Genomic DNA, 21,569 nt, shown 5'->3' with positions numbered 1-21,569 from the left:
TCTCTCAACACAATTATAAATAAATGCAATTTCAAAATGTTATGTGTATATTTTTGTCTTAATAGGGTATATAATTTATGAAATGTTTAAATATTTTGATTTAAAAAAAAAGCTTGAATCTTAGTTTATTTTCTTTTTGTTTTGCATATAAATAAGCAATTTACCTTCTTTTTATTATTTATTGGAAGTTGTTTGTGTTTATCTTCCTTTTTTTCCAATTTACTGTTATGTTAGTTCTGTTATAATATGAAAGATGCTGGCTTCCAATGACTTCTATAGGTAGATTGTCTACCTTTATTTAATTAAAACTTTTTTTTAATGTACATGTTGTTCTTCATTTGATGGTAAAAAATTAAGGCAAAAAAACAACCTTTGCAGACCAAATTTAGCTTAAATTGTTATGTTTTTTAATGTAAATGAAAACAGAATAACATAACATGAGATAATACAGTTATACACAGAAAAAGTTATAATGTATAGTCACAGTGATTTTCATGTCAACGTGAGGTATTTAAACCCATACTGCTTCTTCCACGAAATAGAGAATACAAAATGTGTTGGATACATTTAAAACTCCAAGCTGATGACAAAATAGATTTTTCACAAACATATAATCAATTTAAAGTTTAGACAGTATTTTTCTGAGGATATTAGACAGATGTGCCTGTACAATGTAAACAGATCCTAGTGAATATCATTGTAAAATACACTCACAAATACAATACATATGAAATGGAACATGTAAAAGTATTTATGTATAACCAAAACATTCATCTTCCAATCATCTATGACTAACCTGTATCATTTACATATGAATAAACAGGGTTAAAATAAAATACATTACAAAAAAGAAAATTATCACAGATTTTGAAAAAATAAATTTTCATATTTTTTTTCCTAAAGCTACAAATACCACAATGTGATGCTTAAGCAGCTGGATAATACTTCCTTAAACATACAGCTAAGACTGACATCTTAAGTTAGGAAGGAATAGTCCTAATTTAAATTAAAGCGGCGTTGTCTGACCTGCAGGCACTACCTGCCCCCACCCTCCGCCACCTTTGACCCACCCCCACTGCCTGAGCAGCTGCTACGAATACTGTTTTTTTACACTCTTTCCCAGCAACCCTGGCCAGAGCTGCAAGTAGCAAATTAATGAAAAAAGAAAAAAAATAGACTTTTTTTCAAAATTGAGGCTTTTCTATTGGTTTTATCTCTATAGCAACCATATGATTTTTTGGTCGCCTGAGGATGACAAACAGGTTTATAAAAAAATTTGAAGAATCTGTAAAAGTAAAATTTTGGACTTCCTTGGCAACGGAGGTTTTTGTTAGCCACACCCACATTCTTAATATAGTCATATCATATGTTATTTTGTTTCGTTCAGCTCAAGCCAACAATTAATGTATAAAATGTTCACAATATCATAGTAATAACTGTGTGAGAAACAGGGGAACGCCACTTTTGCGAGCTTGTCATGCTAACGTTTGTAGATTTTACGAGAACTTTAAAACCTATATTTTTTTACAAAGTAACTTCTCAATGATGCTTAAGAAGTTATAAGTTGATGGATTGAAATCCCAAAGAGATGTTTAAACTTGTAGAAGCTACTAAAGGTGATTTTACATTTTTTTTGAGGATGGGGTGGATTCAAGATGGCGGCCTCTTCTTGAAGTCAAATAAATTTTGGTTGTGATTCTCCATGTCTCACCTTTTTTTTCACTACAACTAATGAAGACAATGTTGGGGATCCTCAGAGTGAGGAGAGAAAATCTTTCAGGCCGCCTTTCTTGCTCTCCTGGTTTTCATCTCGCGAGAGGATCTTGCTAAGACGCTGGAAGACCCAGTTTTTGGATTTTGATGAAGACTTAGAGGAAGTGGAGCTGGTCACAGAAACAGTGGAGGAGATGGAGGATCTGGAAGGAAAATAGAAACAGGAAGTTGGCAAATACAAGTCAAAGACGACATAAATCAAATTAAAAGACTTCATTATTAAAATTTGTATAATTTCAGACCCAATATCCTCTCAGAAAGTATTAACCCTTGTTAGGCTGGGACCTTACTGAACTTATTGTACTGCTTTACAATTTCCTTTATTCATTTATCTTCAGGTCAGTTTTATGTGTCAAAATCTTTTGTACAACCCCGTATTCTTTTATTACATGTATTTTTTTCATTATATCACACAATAACTTTACAAGTGTCTTAAAACTGTCCAAATCACTCGTTTACCGTGGTGTTTGAGTAGGAGTCTTGTCTCTTCCAGGAGTCTTTGAGACGGACTTGCTGGATCTGCTGCTGGACTGAGGAGTCTTGTGTTTGCCAGCGCTCCCTGGTGTGCTGTAGTTCTTGGACAAGGTGGATAAAAAATCCCGATTTGCGCCTTGGTGTCTAGATGTCTGACAGCAAGCGTGGCAGGTGGCCATCTGAGGAAAGCAACGAGACAAACATTCTTACTCAAATGAACTGTCTGAATTTCCAGGTCTCATCAGGATCACGGCCAAGCAGTGCATGACTTTTTTGTTTTTTCTGTAACATTTTTTCCACAAACTACCAACTAACATTAGAGACGTGCTCCTCACAAACTCGTACTGAGGCCAAATCTTTTACATCAGAGCAAGAAGATAAATTAGATGATGGTTCTCATGCATGAAAAAAGGTCTTTGAATGTTCGTATAGAGAAGATAACACAAGAAGGGAGCTATTGCCATTTAAATTTACATATAAATATATATACATGAATAAAAGAAAACTGGAAAAATCTGTTATGACTACTTCCGTCAAAACATTTGTCATAACTATTTTACCAAATATCTGTCATAAATACTTCTGTAAAAACTCTGTCAAAAATCTGTCTTAATTACTTCCGCCAAATTACTTTTGTCAAAACCGTCATAATTACTAGTCAGAAAAATCTGTCAACTACTCTCGTCAAAAAATCTGTCATAACTATTTTTGTCAAAAATCTGTCATAACTACTTTTACCAAATATCTGTCATAATTACTTCTGTCAAAAATCTGTCAATTACTTCTGTGAAAAATCTGTCATAATTACTCCCATCAAAAAATCTGTCATAACTACTCCTATCAAAAAATCTGTCATAACTATTTTTGTCAAAAATCTGTCATAATTACTTCTGTCAAAAATCAGTCAGAATTATAAATGCCAAAAATTTGTCAACTACTCCCATAAAAAAAACTGTCATAACTACTATTACAAAAAATCTGTCATAACTAGTTTTACAAAATATCTATTATAGTTACTTCCATCAAAAATCTGTCATAACTACTTCTGTCAAAAATCTGTCATAATTGCATCGATCAAAAATCTGTCATAATTACTTCTGTCAAAAATCTGCCATAATTGCATCGATCAAAAATCTGTCATAATTACTTCCTTCAAAACTTTATCATATTTACGTCAGTCAAAAATCTGCCATAATTACTTCTTTTCAAAAATCTGACACATTTACTAATTTACTCCCGTTAAAAATCTGCCAGAATTACTTCTGTAAAAAAATCTGTCATAATTCTGACAAAAATCTGTCATAATTGCTTTTGTCAAAAATCTTTCACAACCGTCAAAAGTATTTTATAACTACTCATGGAAACCTAGTGTGATCATTTTAAAAACTATTTTCTTCTAATCACGGCAGCATATTTAGGCATTTGAGACAATCCCAAGGTGCAATTCTCCATTTATAGAATTCTTGTGATCCAGCCATCATTTGCCAACCTAGAAAACTGCCTTCAGCATGGACTCTAATTAAATCATCGCTAGTTAAGGAGCAACTTAAGACAAAAATAAAGGATTTTATGAGGAGAAGAAGGAGGGATTGAAAAAAACTAAACAACAAAAAATAAATTTCTTTTTTCTAACTCAGAGCCTTATTCACCAATATAATACAAGTAACAGACAAACCCGTCACAGATATTTGGATTCAATAAGATAACAAAAAAGTTATTCCTTTTACCGCTCTAAGATACAATCAAAAAGCTACAAAAAAAGCACTCTCTTTGAATCTTTAAACCCGAATCCCATCACCATGAAATCGTTAGGACCTCCTCATGAAGACTGACACCATTTTTAGCTGATCTGATTCAAGCCGTTTAAAACCTGAGATGGAGAACTCACCGAAATGAACGTAGCCATTTTTAAGGTCCGACAGAAAGTTGAAGAGTGTCAGCGAGGGATGTAGGCCCGCAGAGCTCCGGTACCGTTTCTTTCAACGTGACTCTGAGTCGAGTGTCTGCAGCACAGACCTGCATGCCCAGCTTTATACTGACCAGACCCTGAACATGACCCACCGGATTGCACGGGGGTGTGGCTCAAACGACTGACCAATGCTTTGTCAAAGGGCAGAGCACATAAACACGTTTGAGGAACAAATGCTAAATAACAATTTGTATGCATTACATACACAAAGCACCCAAATAGATGAAATGAATTGAGGTTTACGAATGTAAATAATGAAAAACTTGAAATGAAACATGTTATCTACTAAAAGACAAACAGTTCCATTTTCAGTTACTCATAAATTTCACAAATTACTGACACCAATGCTAAATAAAAACGGATAACAGTAAAAATGGACAAAACATGCAATTTAAAAACAACTTTTTTAGATATTTATTGTAAGTATCTTTGTCCATATTTGTCATGGTGCAGCTAACAAAAAATTATGTATAAAATTGTGAATCTTTTCTTTTAAGGAATATTAGACGGCATACCCCAAATCAAAAAAGATAAGTGGGTCAAAGCTTGAGTAAAAATATTTCAGAAGGAAATTTAACATTTGAGTTTTCTGAAAAGACTTTGGTTGATTTTCTTTTGTTCTTTGCAATTCACAATAAATAGAAATGTTATTTGACCAGATTTTTAAACTATGATATGAAATTGTTATTTTGTTGATTGAGCCACTGATTAAATGAGTAGTTTTTAAAGAGGGTGTAGTCATTTATGCTGATCACTGAATGTCACACAAGACAAAACACAGACTGGTACTGCTTCAACAAGAAATTAAGTACAGATTTTTTAAATAAGTTTAGCCAGGAAGTACATAATTGTTAATTAAATTAAATGTTGGAAGATTGAGGACTGTAGATTTTAGTTTTAAAGTGTATCAATTGAGTGCTATAACATATCTATAAAACATCTGACCTTGTAAATTTGACTAGAACACATTTAGATAAGTCCTTAATATGTTTCAAGATTTATAGCAAACGACTAAATGTTTTTATATTAGTTTTCAGCTAATTCTACTTCTTGACTGTTTTGTCACATGATTGGGAGTAAAAGAAACAAAAAAAGTATTTTAGCTATGAATAAATGTTACCTCATCCAGTTTGGCTCGATGTGGACGGCGCTGTCTTTACGTAACTTGAAAAGTACGAGAGGCACTCGCACCGCCTCCAGTCCAGGCCGGTCTCCGCGGTGCTCCGTATCCGTTTCGTTATCTTTAAATTTACGCCGGAGCCGAGGTAGAGCGCTTTTTTAAGAAGTTGGAGCTATTAACAACCTAAACTGCAAAACTTGAGCCAGTGTAAAGTGAATCCAGTACATTTTTCAAAATAAAACATATTTGCTGCTGTAGTCAGCGTTTTCACCGTGTTGTAAACATCACATCATCGTGACAACCAACCCCAGTCTCCACAACTTGTTACACAATATTTAAAGCCTATACAAGGCAAAAGAATTAACAAAAGTTCTGTGCTTGCCCATTGTATGAAGACGAGTCAGGAAGAAAAAGAAGTGTTGTACATATAATTCAATATCACGGTGGGATGAGGGTTTGCTTACTAGTACTTCCTATTTAAATGGTGGGTTATCGTGAGAACCTACGTGAGTTTGGAGCTTTGTGAGCCCGGGGTTAGTGGATAAAGTTCACTACTTATGGTAGTTGACAGATAAAAGTTGGATTAGTCCCATGGACTCATACGGGGGGTTAACTCGTACGGGCTGTCTGGGCTCGTAGACTTGTAGAGAGGAGTGGTTGCATCTTAAGACAAGTGCAGGTATATCTTAAAGTTCATGATAATATATCGTACAATACGTTTGTAGTAAGAGTATCGTGAAGTACTTGTGAGGATAACGTAAGCTGCATGAACAAGACGTACTAATGATGCTGCCCCCTCATGTCATACTCTAGTCCAGGGGTCGGCAACCCAAAGTGTTGAAAGAGCCACTTTGGACCAATACAATAAAAACCAAAAGTGTCTGGAGCCGCATTAATTGAATCGGCTTAAAAAGTCGTACACTGTAGGTAACACATGGAGAATATATCGAATAAACGATTATTTCTCCTACTGCGTGTGCTCGTGTCACATAAACTACATTTTTGGGCTCATGACAAGCTAGCGAGATATTGCAGCGTCAAAGTTAACTGACAAAAGCTGAATAACCTCATAATTAACATTTGAGCTTTTATTTTGACATCCCTCAATGACACAACGAGAGGGGGTCCTGATCAGTCTCTCCCTCATTCTCACTCCAGGTGCAGGAAGAATTCAAACATAACAGGACAAAATCATAAATGCTAACAGATGTTCAACAGTCAGACAACAAAACACATTGACGAAAACCCAAACTTAAATCCAATTCCAGTCAGACAGGCAAAAGAATGGGTAACCCACAATTCCTTGCGCTGCCAGACCGACAGCAGGCTCAGCGTGTCTGAGACCATCACTACAATATGAATGAATTACAGTTTGTTTCATTGCTTTGATGAAATTAAAGAAATGCAATAAAGAAATACGATTTTTGATGTTATTTTTTTTTAGAGGATTTGAAAAAAAAACCACAAAAATGTAACGTGCACCTTTAAGGTGCTTCCACACTGGCCGCGTCAATCAACACTTTCAATGAAGAGTCAATATAAGCGCGTGCACACCTAAATTCCTGCCCTCCAAGTCTGGAGCGCGCGTGAGTCTTATAGTCAGACATTTAAAAGGACAGAGTTGTGAAAACAAAAGTCTTCAGAAAGATTTGGGGGATTTTCAACACTTTTACTTTCGGTTCTCCCTGTTGTAGATGCAGATGAGCGCTAATGAACAGTAAAAATACAATAGAAGGAGAATCTCCTCCCCGCCACGCACCGCACGCGGCCGGTGTGTGAGACCTGCACATCGCCGCGCTCAGCAGGTGGTATCCACACCGGAGCAGCGCGGTCACGCACGCAGTGGTGGGAGGAGATTCTTCTTCTATTCTTCTTCTACTGTTCATTGGCGCTCATCTCATCTCGGAGTCATATTAACCTGAGCGGACACAAACCGTAATGATTCATTTCTCCTTCGTGATCACGTTTGGTACTTCTGTGCTTTGAAGCAGACTCCGCCCACAAGCAGCTCCCGCGCTGAATCTTCAATCCGGTTCAAGATTTCCACGCACAGTCACAGGTCTGAGCTGCCGCGACTGTGCGTGGAAATCTTGAACCGGATTGAAGATTCAGCGCGCTCAATGCGTGCCGATTTGTACGTGGAGCTCGTGACCCGACTTCAAAACCCGCGTAGCAACGTGCGCTCACGTGCGCTCCAGACGCACGGGCAGGAATTCTGCTGTGCGCTGACTCAGCCGGCGTGGAAGCATCTACACTCATCTCACAACAACTGGAAAACGTAAAGGATGTTTGTGTCATGTTTGTCCTCCTACAGAAATCGCATTAAAACAAAAATATTGTGGCAGCCTGACTGTTAATTTAGAAATAGTTCCTTGTTAGTGGGTGGAGTTAGTGTCTGTTCTTGTGTTGCATTATGGGACTTGAGTGTTTTACCGGCACCATGAGTGAGAGTGGTGTGTGTATGAGAGAGCCTCCTCACAGTGTCGGCTGTTCAGTGGTTCCGTGCTGTTAAAAAAATGGTAGTCAAAACGTTGACACCAACCTATATACATGCCTTGCGTGAACGGTTCTTCGTCCATTCACTTGGAGTCGTTCAATGAATGGGACACAAATGGTGTCTGGACTCTAATCTGCCAGCCATCTGCTTAACTCAGCTCTCACCCAATACACCACAATATACTGCTTTTCAACATTCCTTATTATTTCATACATTTAGGAAAAAGCGCCACTGAGCCGCAAGGGGGTGCTTGAAGAGCCGCATGCGGCTCCGGAGCCGCAGGTTGCCGACCCCCGCTCTAGTCGCACGTACTGGCTCCTTAAATGCTGCATGTGTGTAAGAGATGTGTAAGTGATTGTTGGATACAAACACAAACTACAGTCTGTCTAATTTTCTCATTTCTTTTTCCCTTTCTGCTCAGAGTTTGGGGGTTGAAAAAATGAAAAATCCATACGACATGACTGCGTCTCACTTACTTCACCCTTACTTATCGTATTTTCAGGAGTATAAAGTCGCAAGAGCAAAAAATGTCTACTCAAGAAAAGGGGAACCATATAAAAGTCGCTCTGGAATATAAGTCACACTTTTAGGAGGAAAGTGTGATGTTTCAGAACAAATCTGCCAAGCCCAACACAGCTAAAAAAAATAAATAATGCAAGATCTGTATAAGAAAAATATCAAAGTTTAAGAGGAAAACGATCAGATTCTCTTCCATGTTTGATTTGGACGGCACTTCTTCTGCCACTGTCAGTAGCAAAATACTTATACTCGGATGCAGCGCCCTCTAGCGGTTATTAGAGGAAACAACTGCTAAAACACAACCAGTGTTTTACTGAGAAAATACCAAATATATAACATTTTTTATGTCCAAAAAAACAAAACAAAAAAACACAAATAAGTCGCTCCTGAGTATAAGTCGCACGCCTGGCTAACTATGAAAAAACTGCAACTAATGCTCTAGAAAGTATGGTACTCTTGTGTTTGGTGCAACCTGATGACTGCAGCATGCGTGTAGAAAAAAAAACTTGTGGACAAACTTTTTTGCTCAACAAGGTCACTGAGCGATCTGACTGACATTTCCTGTGGGTCACCTGAGTGCCGTACAGGTTTGTCCATCTCACCCGCAGACAGCCTGTATCAATTCCACCCGTACGGACAGTTAGACAGGATGAAATTCAGAAAGACATCTGGCCTTGGCTTGATGTTTACAGCTAGAATGACATGCTGTTTGTCTTTCAGCCCACATTTATACCATCACAGCACACAGTGGTCAAAACGAAAGCTATGACAAAAAAGAAATGCAATAAATAATTTATTCCAAATTAATTAGACAACAAATTATCTAAACAACTTAAAGGAACTTTAAGGCAGTCGGAACATATCCATATAGACTATTCCAGAGAGGAGCAAAGAGGTAAGGAATCCTGACAACCTGGAATTCAATCCACACCATCACGTGTACCCGTTTAATTTATGTTAATCCTCTGACATGATGTGTATGCACTTGAAGAGAAGACATGTGAGCCGCTGCCACGGAGAGATGTGATTTCCTCATCTTGGCCTCCTGTCAGCAAGCAAACCTGTGACCGATCAAGCATATGGCTAAAGTGAAATGTTCAGGACAGCAGAGGATAAGCCGCCATCTATACACGGCTAGAGGTATATTGAGGCCAAGGTTTTTTTGTTTTAGAAATAGAAAATCTGGGCTGAACATATGGTTGAGGAAAGAATGACAGGGATGTGACTTTAATCCATAGCAACAGCAATTTGTCATTTAACCTGTTTATTGTTCCAGTAGGTCAACCCTTCAGAAAGGCGAATCGAGACACGTGCTCTGGATTTTTGCCAGTGACAGACACATTTGACCACAATCACACAGAAATATATCTGTTTAGCCCACAAGATCCAGTGGTGTCAACAAAGTTGTACTGCTATACAAGTCATTTTAGATCCACTCCGGTATAAATTGTTCTCTTGTGGCGTTTTTCTGATACTGGAGGACATATATTAAGAAAATCAAGACTAAAATTGGATTTCTGAGTATTTTTTGTTCAAATCGACGTAAATCAGGAGTAGACAAAAAAAGTGCAGATGGAAAAATATTGTGTTGGGATGTAGAAAACCAGTTAGGTGAGCCACAAGCTCCACTTCATTCTGATGCATCCACTTGTAGATGACTAGATCTAGTAATGTTTGGTTGGGGGTGTGCGAGGCTGTACGCTAGTGGGGGAGCATATAGTAGATTGTGGGGGAGGGGAATAGGTTGCTTCGCGCCAATGGTCCCACCCACGGTCGGGACTGGGCAGAGGCGACCTAGGTGGCCGACTGCTGGAGTGAGTGCTGCATTACAATGATTTTTTTTATTTTATTACACACTACTTATTTTGTGTAAAATGTAAAAAACGGTAATAATTAAAACTATGAAGAAAAAAAAAACTCAAGAGTTTGACATAACCAATTGCCTGATGCAGCCCCTGTCGAAGCTCATGGGGGGAGGTGAACAGACGCGAAGGGTGTTATCTGTTAGGGCTTCTTAAACTTTAAGGATGAAAAAGCAGAAAAAAACAACCCCTCAGGGACAGCTTTAAGGTCAAAATGAGAAGAAGAGGAGGAAAAAAACGACTCAAAGCAGAGGTTTTTCTGTTTTTTTTTTAACATTCAATTACTTGGAACTTCACACATAATTTCGGTTAAAAAATTTAAAAAAAAATTTGGTTGGAAAAAAAGAATTTAATTGACAATCTAATTTTTATTTTCTCTCTTTTGAAACCGCTTACAATGGAAATCTTTAAACCCTAATAACTGGAATTACCAGTCAAATTGTCTACTATTCATTGAAAAGCATCAAATGCTAGTGCGGCGATTAGAGCGGCCGCCTTCCATTACAAAGGTTGGGAGTTTGTGCCCCGGCCAGGGAAAAACATTTTTTGCTAATAAAAATTTTAACTGAATATTATTTAATTCTTGAGAATTAAAATGAATTAAATACTTATTTCAACATATTCCAGGCAGCTATGGTGTTTTCTTAAATTTTGGCTAAAAACGGCTGATAAAAAGACCACTGGGAACACTTTTAAAATGGCTCAAAAGATGATTGCAGTGGGACTAAAATCATGCGTTGATTAGGAAGTATGGTGTTAATACATACTAAATAAATCTCCTTTGAGCTGTTAAACTACTCTGTTTAGTCTTGGCGTGTCTGTATGTCCAAGACATTCAATATTAACCACAAGCTTGACAGATTTATCTTTGACAGAACAGGAAACCCTAAGAAACAATTTTGCTTTGTTTAATAAAGTTTTCCTAGTTGTTATTTCTTGGATAAGAATGGGGTAATAGCGATAAAAAAAAGATTTTAAGATTTGTATATTTCTTTGAATCCATATACTAGATTGTGTTGACCCAATGGGTTAATTTTGACCCGAACACAGTATAGGGGTTAAACTTAGCAACTATTAGGCTTAACTTAGAAAACTGGATGCCAAAAGCCTAACAAAAGACACACAATGTCAACAACCCCCTCATAAACCATTTCTGCAGATGGACGACTATATTTAGCACTTGCTCCATAAATAGTGTGCTTCCTGTCATTCTCGCCGCTGTCAGAGATTGACCTCAGAAGAAGGATACGCCCAAAGGGATGAAGCCGGAGCAAGTTAAGAGTGAAGGCATTAGACGCACATTAAGATATCTGGCACAGAACATCAGTTGGGCAAATGTTTAAAAGGGCTAAACGTCAGCAGTGAGACGGGGAATTAATATGAGCATGGCTGAGTGTGCCAAAGTCACATCGATACAAATAGAGTCAAAACAGGAGAGCAATTGAAATGTCAATATTGGCAGGCACGTATTTTCCCTTTAACAAACTCGGTTCACTTTGAGTCCAGTTAACCAACTCTAATCCTAATCTGAAATCAGCAAAATATCGCAATTTATAAGAAAAAAAGCAACAAATTGAGGCTTTTTGGGCTGCAATGATCACAAAAAATGCTTCAGAGATCCTGGAGGGATTGATAATATTGGCTGGAATAAAGTATTTATAGAAAAGACTTTAACGCTGACAACCATCTGATAGTAGAAAGTTTCTACTCCACTGGAGTAGAAACAAAAAGGAGTATCTTTCTTAGCACCATTTAGGGTATTCTCATCTCCTGCGAGCACAACTGTATCCTATATCTGCTGCAAGATAATCTACCCAGCATGCCGAACAAATCAGATTTTAAATGCACTTCAAAAGGGACTGAACATCCTATAAAAATGGGAGATTTACAACCACAAGAATGAATACTTGTTCCTGATTTGGTTATGTTCTTTAACATAAATTTACTGTAAATGAATGTGTTATTTTAACTAGTGATGTTTGGAAGATCAACTGCAAAAGAACAAAAACTCATTCAAAAGGTTGCAGTCATTCCAATGGTTTCACATTTCTCACATGTTTTGATGAACAGGTGATGTCACCGTAGCAGACTCCAAAGATAACATATAGGACGGATGACGCCTATTTTAAAGAGAATTTAAATAAACGGAACACTAACAAGTTTGACAGATTCTCCCGAGCAGCTTTCAGTGAAAGAGGTGTGGACTTCAAACAAGCTCGCTCATGATTGGTGACAGTAATTCCTCTAAAAACATAGTTCAGACTGACTCAAACCAATCACCGTCGATTGGTTTCAAAATGGCGGCGGCAGTTTTAGGAAGCCACGGTGACCAGAGATAAGGCCTTTTCATTGGGTCACCAACTCAGTTTGTCCAGTGATTAATATATGTCTATGACTCAAATGGACTTGACCAATCACTACTTACTGACTCTAAACATGGTAGAGTCTGTAAAAATTCATTTATTTCATTTTGTTGGGGTCGAATGTAAGCCATTTTCTATTGGTGATGTCACCCTTGCTCAGTCCAGTTTTCATATAGCTACAATGGTTTACACCAGGTTGAAGATTAAGTAAATCTGTGTAAACCTATATTAATCAATGTTAAAAATGGTGGAAAATAAAATAATATAGAGATGCCATGTTGGTGAAGGTTAATATGCTTCTTGGAACTGTTTCTTGGTTTCTATAGACTCTTTAATTCCTATGAGAAAACACTATTTCAATTCTAAAAGAGACATCAGTAAGGCATTTACAAGATGTTTCTAGAAGCATAACTACAATTTTCACATACATATACTCTTCTTTAAAGCACTACTATGACAGTTTTCCACCAGTGGCTCCCCTTTGGAATCTTCAAAGGAAATACAAGCTTAATGTTTTGATGCAGTGTCTTTCTTCTCGTCACCATTGCTTTCCATGTCAGACGCTGTGAGCTAAAGAAAGGCAAGTCTTCCTAATCCCTCTTCCTTTCACAGCTTTACCACTGCCTCTTTGAACACAGATGAATTCCAGCTTTATATCTGCGGCTTTGCTTGTTGCCATGTGGTCTTCTGAAATATGACTGGCCAGCGACCATGAAAACAGAGTAAGAATACCTTGGAGGACATTCCTGTGGTGGATCGGCTTCTTTGAAGTCCTGTAGTTTTCTAATTCTCTTTTGTGATAACTACTGAGACAGGAAGCCACTTGTGAGTGTACTTATGAGATCTTGAGTTAACAAACCACAGCAAGGCTATGCTTGACTAATAATGACCGCGAGTTCTTTTAGAAGACACAGAAGAACGAAAATAAGGAATAAATCACAGAATATTCATTTTGCTGCACGACAAGTTTGTTTTTGTTAACTAGCTTCTGATGAATAAGATGTATTCAACATTTAGGAATGTTTCTTCTATTCACCTCCAAGTACGGTTTCATGAACAAAAGTTTAACTGCGACAAATAATTTTTTTTTTGTTTTAGATCAAACATCCACACATTTACAAGTGGGTCAAAAAGGATTTGTCAGTCACCCGCTCTCCATCTTAAAAATAAAAAAAAAGTCTGTGATGTTCACAGAGACTAAAAAAGAATGCAGGAAATCACACGGACTGCAAAATGTCATCTTGAAAGTTTTAAAACATTGATGATAATTAAGCTTTTTTGTTTTTGCTAAAAACGAGTCTTTGACTAATCAGTTTGGAGTTTCATTGGATTACAAAATTATATTTCACATGTTTTGACCTGATGATGTTTGTTAGACCATTTCTATTCAACAATACTCAGCATATATCCAGAACTTTATAACATGAAATCACAAAGCAAAATCCTTCCACTTCAACATCACTAGTAACAACAGTTGTTACATTTTCTCTTAAGTTGAATTTGTCAGTAAGCTGTGATTGGTCTGAATCGGTCAGAGTCATTGTTTCCATGGCAACCACGCTCACCTATCAGGAGTGAGCTTGTTGAGAGTCCACACCCCTAACACTTGAACTTATAATCTTGGACATGGGGGCCAGGAGGCACCATGTATTCTAATTGAAGCATCTGATTGGTCTCCCAGGTGCCCCATCTGTGCTCCTGTCCTTGGCCAGTGGACCTCGCCTCTGGCTCGTCTCGCGCTACATCTGCTACACTACTCAAACATGTAGATTTAGGCCCAATCCAAATTCCTCCCTTCTCTCTGCCCCTCCATTTGAAGGGGCAGTTTTGATGCAAGTCTGTCCAGGGTATGTATATTTTTTTGATTTCACCCTCCAATCAGAGGGGTACAAAGTCCTCTGTTGCGAGGCTAAACCGCGTCACGCTGAGAAGCGCTTTTCTTCCCATGGGTGGGCTCTGAAGCACAGAAGTTTACATTTACATCAGGGCCAGGAATTCACTTAAAAAATTAACAAATTAATCGCAAACCTTGAAAAAAATTAATCGCTATAATTTTTGTTTTGTCTCAGTATTTGCCAACCACTTATTTCCCCGAATAATCACAATGTGAAATCACACACGAAACTACATTTAGAACATTTATCTTTAATTAGTCCTGTAAATCAATTACAAAAGAAAATCTGATTAATCTCACTTTTGTGTTGGGATTAATCACGATTAATCACAATGTTTTACCAGGTAAAAATGATTTGTACAATATGACACCGGACCATGGATCAAAAAGTCCGCTTTTTGTGAAAAATAGAAAAAAATAAAGTACTAGAAACCGATTGAATATTATTTCTTTTGTAAATGACCATGGTATAAGCGGGATAATACCTGACGAAATGTTTTAACGTACACCATAGAAGCCTGAACCGCTGAGTTAAAGAGAAGGACTGTTTCTTTGATTAGTTTGCATTAATGCATATTAACGCGTCAATTCATTTTTATTAATCTCGTGTGCTAACTCATTAATGTCCACAGCCCTAATTTAAATGTAAAAAATTACTTTTTGTTGTACCACGACTTTTTAAAGTTATAAAACCACTGTTATGCATATTCAAGCGCTGGAAGCTCCACGCTAACGCTAGCGGACTGGCTATTATTAGTGACATCATCGAACAAAAGTGACGTCTGAAATATTCAGTTTCAGTTTATTTTGAACAATATTTAAAACAATAAAAACAGTCATAACAGACAACATTAGACACCATTTTTTCATAACTCGCCCTTTGGAGGGCTAAATGAAAGGGAAGGGGAGAACTCGGATTGGGCCGTAGATTTAGATAAGCTAACTCTTATTTAGCAATCCTGATGCATCGCCTGTTCGTCCTGGGAGAGGATCCCTCCTTCATGTGAACATCTCTGAGGTTTGTTCTTTTTTTTTTACTAGAATCTGCTTTTTAATGAGTTTTTCCTTAAAAAAAAGGAAGGTCTAAGGGCCGGGATGCCCTTTTTGGTTTAGTCTGTTTAACAATCATCAGTTTTTTTTTTTTTTTTAACGAGTAATTTTATGCTTTTGGACAATAACTGGTGTGAAGCCCATTGAGAAAACTGTGTTGTGATTTTGGGTTATATAAATAAAAAAATAATTGAATTTAATTAGTTAGGTTATAACTACAGGAATAAATAATCATGGAAAAAAATTTGGAATAACAAAGAAAAAGGCTTATTCTGACAGAATTACTTAGTAAAATGTGTTTATTTCTCTATAAAAGTCTAAGGGATTTTGGAAGTACCCACTGGCCCACTTTGGAAGGGGGGAGGGGTCCCTCAGTCCATATACAGTCAATGACAATAATACATAACAGCAAAGAGGCTGTGAGTGTTCCTCTCCAATCAATGCTCCCTGTTGCCTGGGAAGGTTAGCCTTTGGTCACATGCCACATCAATGGTATTCTCATCTAAATGACTTCGTGTACAGAGTGGGTCAGAAACACGTTTTCGATTTTTGTTCCACAACATGCTGAGGTCTATTACGGGGAAGGGAGAGGAGGAAAAGAACGCAGAGGGACGAGGGAAAGAACAGTGTTAGAGCTTTAAAAATAAATAGGACTGTCTGGAAGGATTTGTACATGACTATGTGACAGCAAAGCCTGATGGGACCAGTAGAAATGTAATAGTCCATGATGATGGCTCATGTGTCCAGGATGCTAATGTCTTTATCAATCTAAATCATTACCAGTACATGAAAAATACTGAATTGTAGCAATAAAAACTTAAGGAATAAGGTATTATGGGTGGAAAACGTATTTCTTGCACAATGTCCTTCAGATACCACTTTTACCCTCAACAGTAGCAAAAACAAGCAGCAAAAATCTAATAAAACATTTAAACTCTAAACCTAATTAAGTCTCTCAAGCATTCCAAGAATGATTATATAAATTTGACGCAAGTTCCTGTAAGAAATTCTCTTTTATCTTGGCTATATCAGTCTAAATCTTTTAGAAGTATTTCCTGTGTTTTTCTTTTGTTTATTTAGGAATCAAAACCTTGATAAAATGTGAGGTATCGTGAAAACTTTTATTTGGTTTCTGGAATGACTGAAAGTACTTTTTACATGGTGCCAAAATGTTGTACACATTTGAAACTAATTTATAAAATCAGTCATTACTCGTTTTCTGCTGGCGTGGAAGGGAAACTTCTGATTGTAAGAGGATTCAGTCATGAGTTATGCAACAGATAGTCTGATAACAAACAGGAAAACTTCAATTTTTAACCCCTAGACACTAAAAAGACACCTCCGTCCAGCTTCGTCTTTAGAACCAAATCTCTCTTGAATCCCATTCAAAACTCCTTGTAAAAAAACAGTTTTTATCACCTGAGGATTGTAGCTAAACTAAAACCAATTTTGACCTTGAATTGACGATCCATGCTTTTATTTCTTCTTTTTTTTCTTATTTTAACAGTCTCCAAATTGTCCAACATTCTGCAGCTTTTATCTAGAGTCAAAAAGTGAACTCATGTCACCCCTCTGCTTTTAGAATAGATTTTGATATTTTAATTGGAGTTTTTAAAGCCTCGCATAAACAAACTCCAAATAATATTTCTGACCCCTTTTACTTGCATTTTCTTTTTAAATCTTTTAGTTATCTTTTATTTGGGATTTACTTAGAATGTTAGAGCATGTTTTGCTGCGTTTACCTGCTCACAACAGCTGGAATTATTTATTTGGTTCAGTCTTGTTTATACTTGATGAAGCACTCTGTGAGTCACTCTGAACGCTGCTTTTCTCAAGGTTAAAATCCACTGGAGTTATGTAGGTCACGTAAACGGTTGAAACATTATCATATGTGAAAAACTTTATTATTTAGCTGTCGCCGGCTCAGGTGTTAAAGGGTTAAATAACTGCCCTCTAGACTAGGGCTAGTATCGCCAATTATTTCCAGAATGGATTCAGTTTGATCCACCAGAGTCTGGATCAATTTGATTCAGATTTTTTTCCTATTCTTTTAATCCACTTAATTTAATTAGATTAAGTTCAGTTTTGAGTTGACGCGGTTTACACATTTAGACATATTTTATTTAGAAATAATTTATATATGTTTTGAAGATATTCATATTAATCTGATACAGTTCAGTTAGTGAAATTATAATGAGATTGTTAATAACATTCAGTGTTAAATGGATTCTCAAATGGAGAAGCTCCAATAATTGTTTGGCTTCTCCTGGAGGGTGTTTCAGTTTGGCCACTAGGTGGCGACTGCACTATAGCATTACACCTTATTCTAAAAGAAGAAGACAGTATAAGCAAAAAAAACTGATTTAGACCACAAATAGTTATTTTTAAAAATATTTCCTCAAAAGAGTTTGAAAAATTCCTCCTGTGAGTTTATAAAAATGTTCATTTAGTCAGCAATGTGTGTTTAGGTTGACCGAGTGTTAGCATTAGCCATCCTATGGGGAATCCCATTATATGCTAGCATCAAGCTAGCGGACTTTGGCATTATCTATTAGATCGATCTCTATTTTTATGCATCGATTATTGTTCTATTAAGCTTAGATCGATTCATCAATTTTTTCAACCCAGCCCTACTCTACTCCTGATTTTTTTTTTTTACCCCTATAATTTTTCCAGACTTAAAAAATACCCCATGGTGGTGTAAAAGTTAAACTTGGAGGTTGGTTATAATAAAAAAAACTTTCTAAAGACAATTTTTTGGCAGTAATTTAAACTTTTACTGCGCCAACTGGACAAAAATACGAACTGATTTGATAAACTTATCTTCAGTTTAGAGCAACAAATTCACTTACATAACTCCTCATTCAGAGGCCAAGCGGAAACAAGGAAGAATCCAGAATTACAACAACACAATAACAACCTAAAACCCAATACACCACATATGTTAAAGTCATTTTTAGAAACTAGAGGTGTAATCAAATGTTATATTGACTTTCTCAATTTATAAATATCTGCAGCATTCTTCATCTGTGTTTTCTAACTGTGGTTTGTGGTGTTTTTCGTCCTCACCAGAACTGAGGAGGACTTTTGGAAGCGAAACAGCAGCTTCTTCTGCAGGACGCTCAGCCTCTTTCCTCTGGCCTGTCTGAGCAGGACGCTGCGCACCACAGCCGATGGACGCCTCTTGGGCCGAAGCCGCACTCTGACATCATCGGGCTTCTGCCACTGACAGCAGTACTGACACACGGAGGCACTTTGGAACAAAGACGAGAACTTTTGGCTCTGATTTGGCTGCTCCCTAAAAGAAGAAAAAAACATGAGATCAAAAATACGATAAAAGAAAACTACCAAAACAGCATGTGATCTTAACAAGAGAAGTGAATTTATTCCTGTAAAGACAGTGACCACATCTGAAATAATCCTAAAAATGATGGATACAAAGATAATGAAACACAATCTGGGAAAAGGAAATATTTCTGAGAGTTTGCACTTGTTTAATTTGCTTTCAAAAATCATGTTTTTGATATTTACAAAATGTTTTTGAGCACTTTTCTGATAATGGGGGACAACTCAGAGGCAAAATTCTAATGAACTCATTTTATAAACATGTTCCATGAGTCCAGCTGAATGCAATAATAGAAACAAGAAGGAAAAAACAATGTAAGTCCAGTAAAAATAGATTTCACTATGCTATATTTATGCCCCAGGAGGACCAGAAGAGTCTGTCTCAAACAATTTAGGACAAACTACCACAGGGACGCCACCTCTTCCAGACTACCGTCCCTGATATATTTGTGCAACCCTCCGAACTCAGCTGAAGATAAGCCCCGCTAAGATTAGCTGAGGGCTTAAATTGGTAAGGAAGGGTTACATGATATTCAGCTGCACGTGCGGCACTGACAGACGGGAGCATGTCTGGCTGTTTATGGGATGGCAGGGTGATGTGGGGTCAAATTTAATCTAGTCTTGACCCGTGAACGGCTGCTGCAGCTGGCAGCTATGTCTTGTAGAACTCATTGTTGGGTTGATTGGATGTTGTTGGGTGCGGTTGGATGGTGCATGATGTAGTTATACCATTGACTGTATATGAAGAATGGACTGAGTGACCCCCCCTCACCCTGGCATTCCTAACAGCAAGTACCTGTTGGCACCAAGAAGCCAAAATCCCATAGACTTCTGTAGAGGTTAATCTTTTGTTTCTGTGGTTCGTTTCTTTTAGTTCTATTTCTTTAACCTCTTCAAGGAAGGACAAAGACAAATTCTCTCTTTTTTGACAAAAAGTTCGAAGACAGAACTTCTTCGACACAAAAAATGGACATGAAAAAACAGTGTTGCGCCCTCTGGTGGTCAAACCAATTCAAACAAACATCCAGATTCCAAATGTTATGCAAACAAAATATAAACATGAAATCATTACAAGAAAATACAAATCTATTCTATTTGTCAGAATCCCTATTCCAGCTCTGATATGTTTTTAAAAACATGTTCTTGATAATACTATTTTTTTCCATATTTTGTCTTCATTGCAAGTTCTTCAAGTTATAAACTGACCAATCAGATGCCTCAATAAAAGTATGTTCAAAACGTCTGAAAGATTTCATGTAGCCCAACAAACTCACTCCTTATTGGTGAGACTGGTTACCATAAGAACAGACAAACTCAGGCCAATCACTGCTTACTGACGACGTCTGGCTCCAACATGGCTACAAGATCTGTAATGGGTACCCAATCTGTACAGTGCATGTCCGAAATGTGTCTCCTACAATACAATAATTTAAAAGTTTATTTTAATGTTGACAATAAATAAATAAATAAATGTTAAGGACCAGGACTGCACAATTCTTACTGCGTATGAGCAAAACTGGAGAACTTAGGCTCCATTCTTTTATTTCACTGCGCCGTAATTTAGTGAGAGGAAGCTCTCCGTTGTCGAGGAAAACATAAACTTATTCCATCACAGAGTTATGCGTTGTTTAAATGGCTCAACAATTCTAAACAAATTTACAGAAAAAATATACAAATTATCGGAGCTAATCTAATTCGGATACCTCAATTGTCCCAATGCATGCGGGGTACCGATTGGGTAGCGCCAGCAACATCCATTTTGACCAAAAAAATGGCTGAATTTAAGCCGTTTTCAAACTCACTCGACCAAGTTGTCATAAAAGTTTTGCCCTCCCTGCTCTGTCCACTCCATTTTTGAGTCAATAGTAGTATCAATAACAAAAGCAATATTTTTTTTACTAAATAAAACCAATAACAATCTGTTAGAAATGTTTTGATAGTTGAAATATTGCATATTTCAATCATAAACAATTTAATTAAAATATTGTGATCCTATTATTTGTAATGGCCTTCCACTCTGCTGGTTTCATTTGCCACCATTCCAAATTCTTCTGCCCCCAATATAAAATGCTCTAGCTCCGCCCCTGATATCCTCTGCTATCACTTTGTGTTTGACAAACAGGCAGATGACCCAAAAATAAGATATGTTGCTGCCGATTTTCACTGATACGCACCACACTGATAAAAATGTCTATTATAGAATTACTTGGAAGGAACTAAACTCATTAAGTTTTTGTATTCTATTTAGTTTATTTAGTAAATTCCTTACTACTAACCTTTTTTTATTTCTCTTGATCAAACTCTGCCTTCTTGTGGTTATATTCTGCAATTACACACAGCAAGTGGCAACATCCGTTTTAAAATGTGTGTAACGTTGATTCAAAAGGAAGGAGGGGGAAAAAAGAGGTTCTTACAATAAAAACCGAGCCAACTCCGGACACGTTTCCCGATACAGCAAGGAGGCGTCAACCAGAAACTTGGCAGACAGTTCTTGAGAAATATTCATCCTCAACGCTAGCGGTAGTTTTAGTTTTACACATAAAGAAGTGAAATTCCAACATAAAAACCTACTAAATTCGTCCAGACAGTCCGTAATGTGAAACAGGTTCGCCCGTGAGCACAGTGTGTACTCATAAATAAGTAATAAATCCTATTTTTAAGGGAAATTGAATTTTCGCGTGGACATAAGCATGTTGTCGCGAG

General features: G+C 37.1%; 1 protein-coding gene across 1 annotated transcript; it reads right to left on the bottom strand.

The window, feature by feature from the left end:
* Nucleotides 1–384: 384 nt before the first annotated feature.
* Nucleotides 385–21,554, bottom strand: lg11h18orf21 (linkage group 11 C18orf21 homolog). The gene is made up of 4 exons (XM_024293450.1): nt 21,281–21,554; nt 18,591–18,819; nt 2,233–2,426; nt 385–1,916 (listed from the first exon to the last, which is right to left on the bottom strand). Exons 1-4 carry the CDS (start codon nt 21,370–21,372, stop codon nt 1,754–1,756), a joined length of 678 nt encoding a protein of 225 aa, XP_024149218.1. The 5' UTR covers nt 21,373–21,554; the 3' UTR covers nt 385–1,753.
* Nucleotides 21,555–21,569: the final 15 nt, after the last annotated feature.

This window comes from Oryzias melastigma, linkage group LG11 (assembly GCF_002922805.2).
Source record: "Oryzias melastigma strain HK-1 linkage group LG11, ASM292280v2, whole genome shotgun sequence".
NCBI lineage: Eukaryota > Metazoa > Chordata > Actinopteri > Beloniformes > Adrianichthyidae > Oryzias > Oryzias melastigma.
This window is presented reverse-complemented; position numbering and strand designations above follow the sequence as displayed.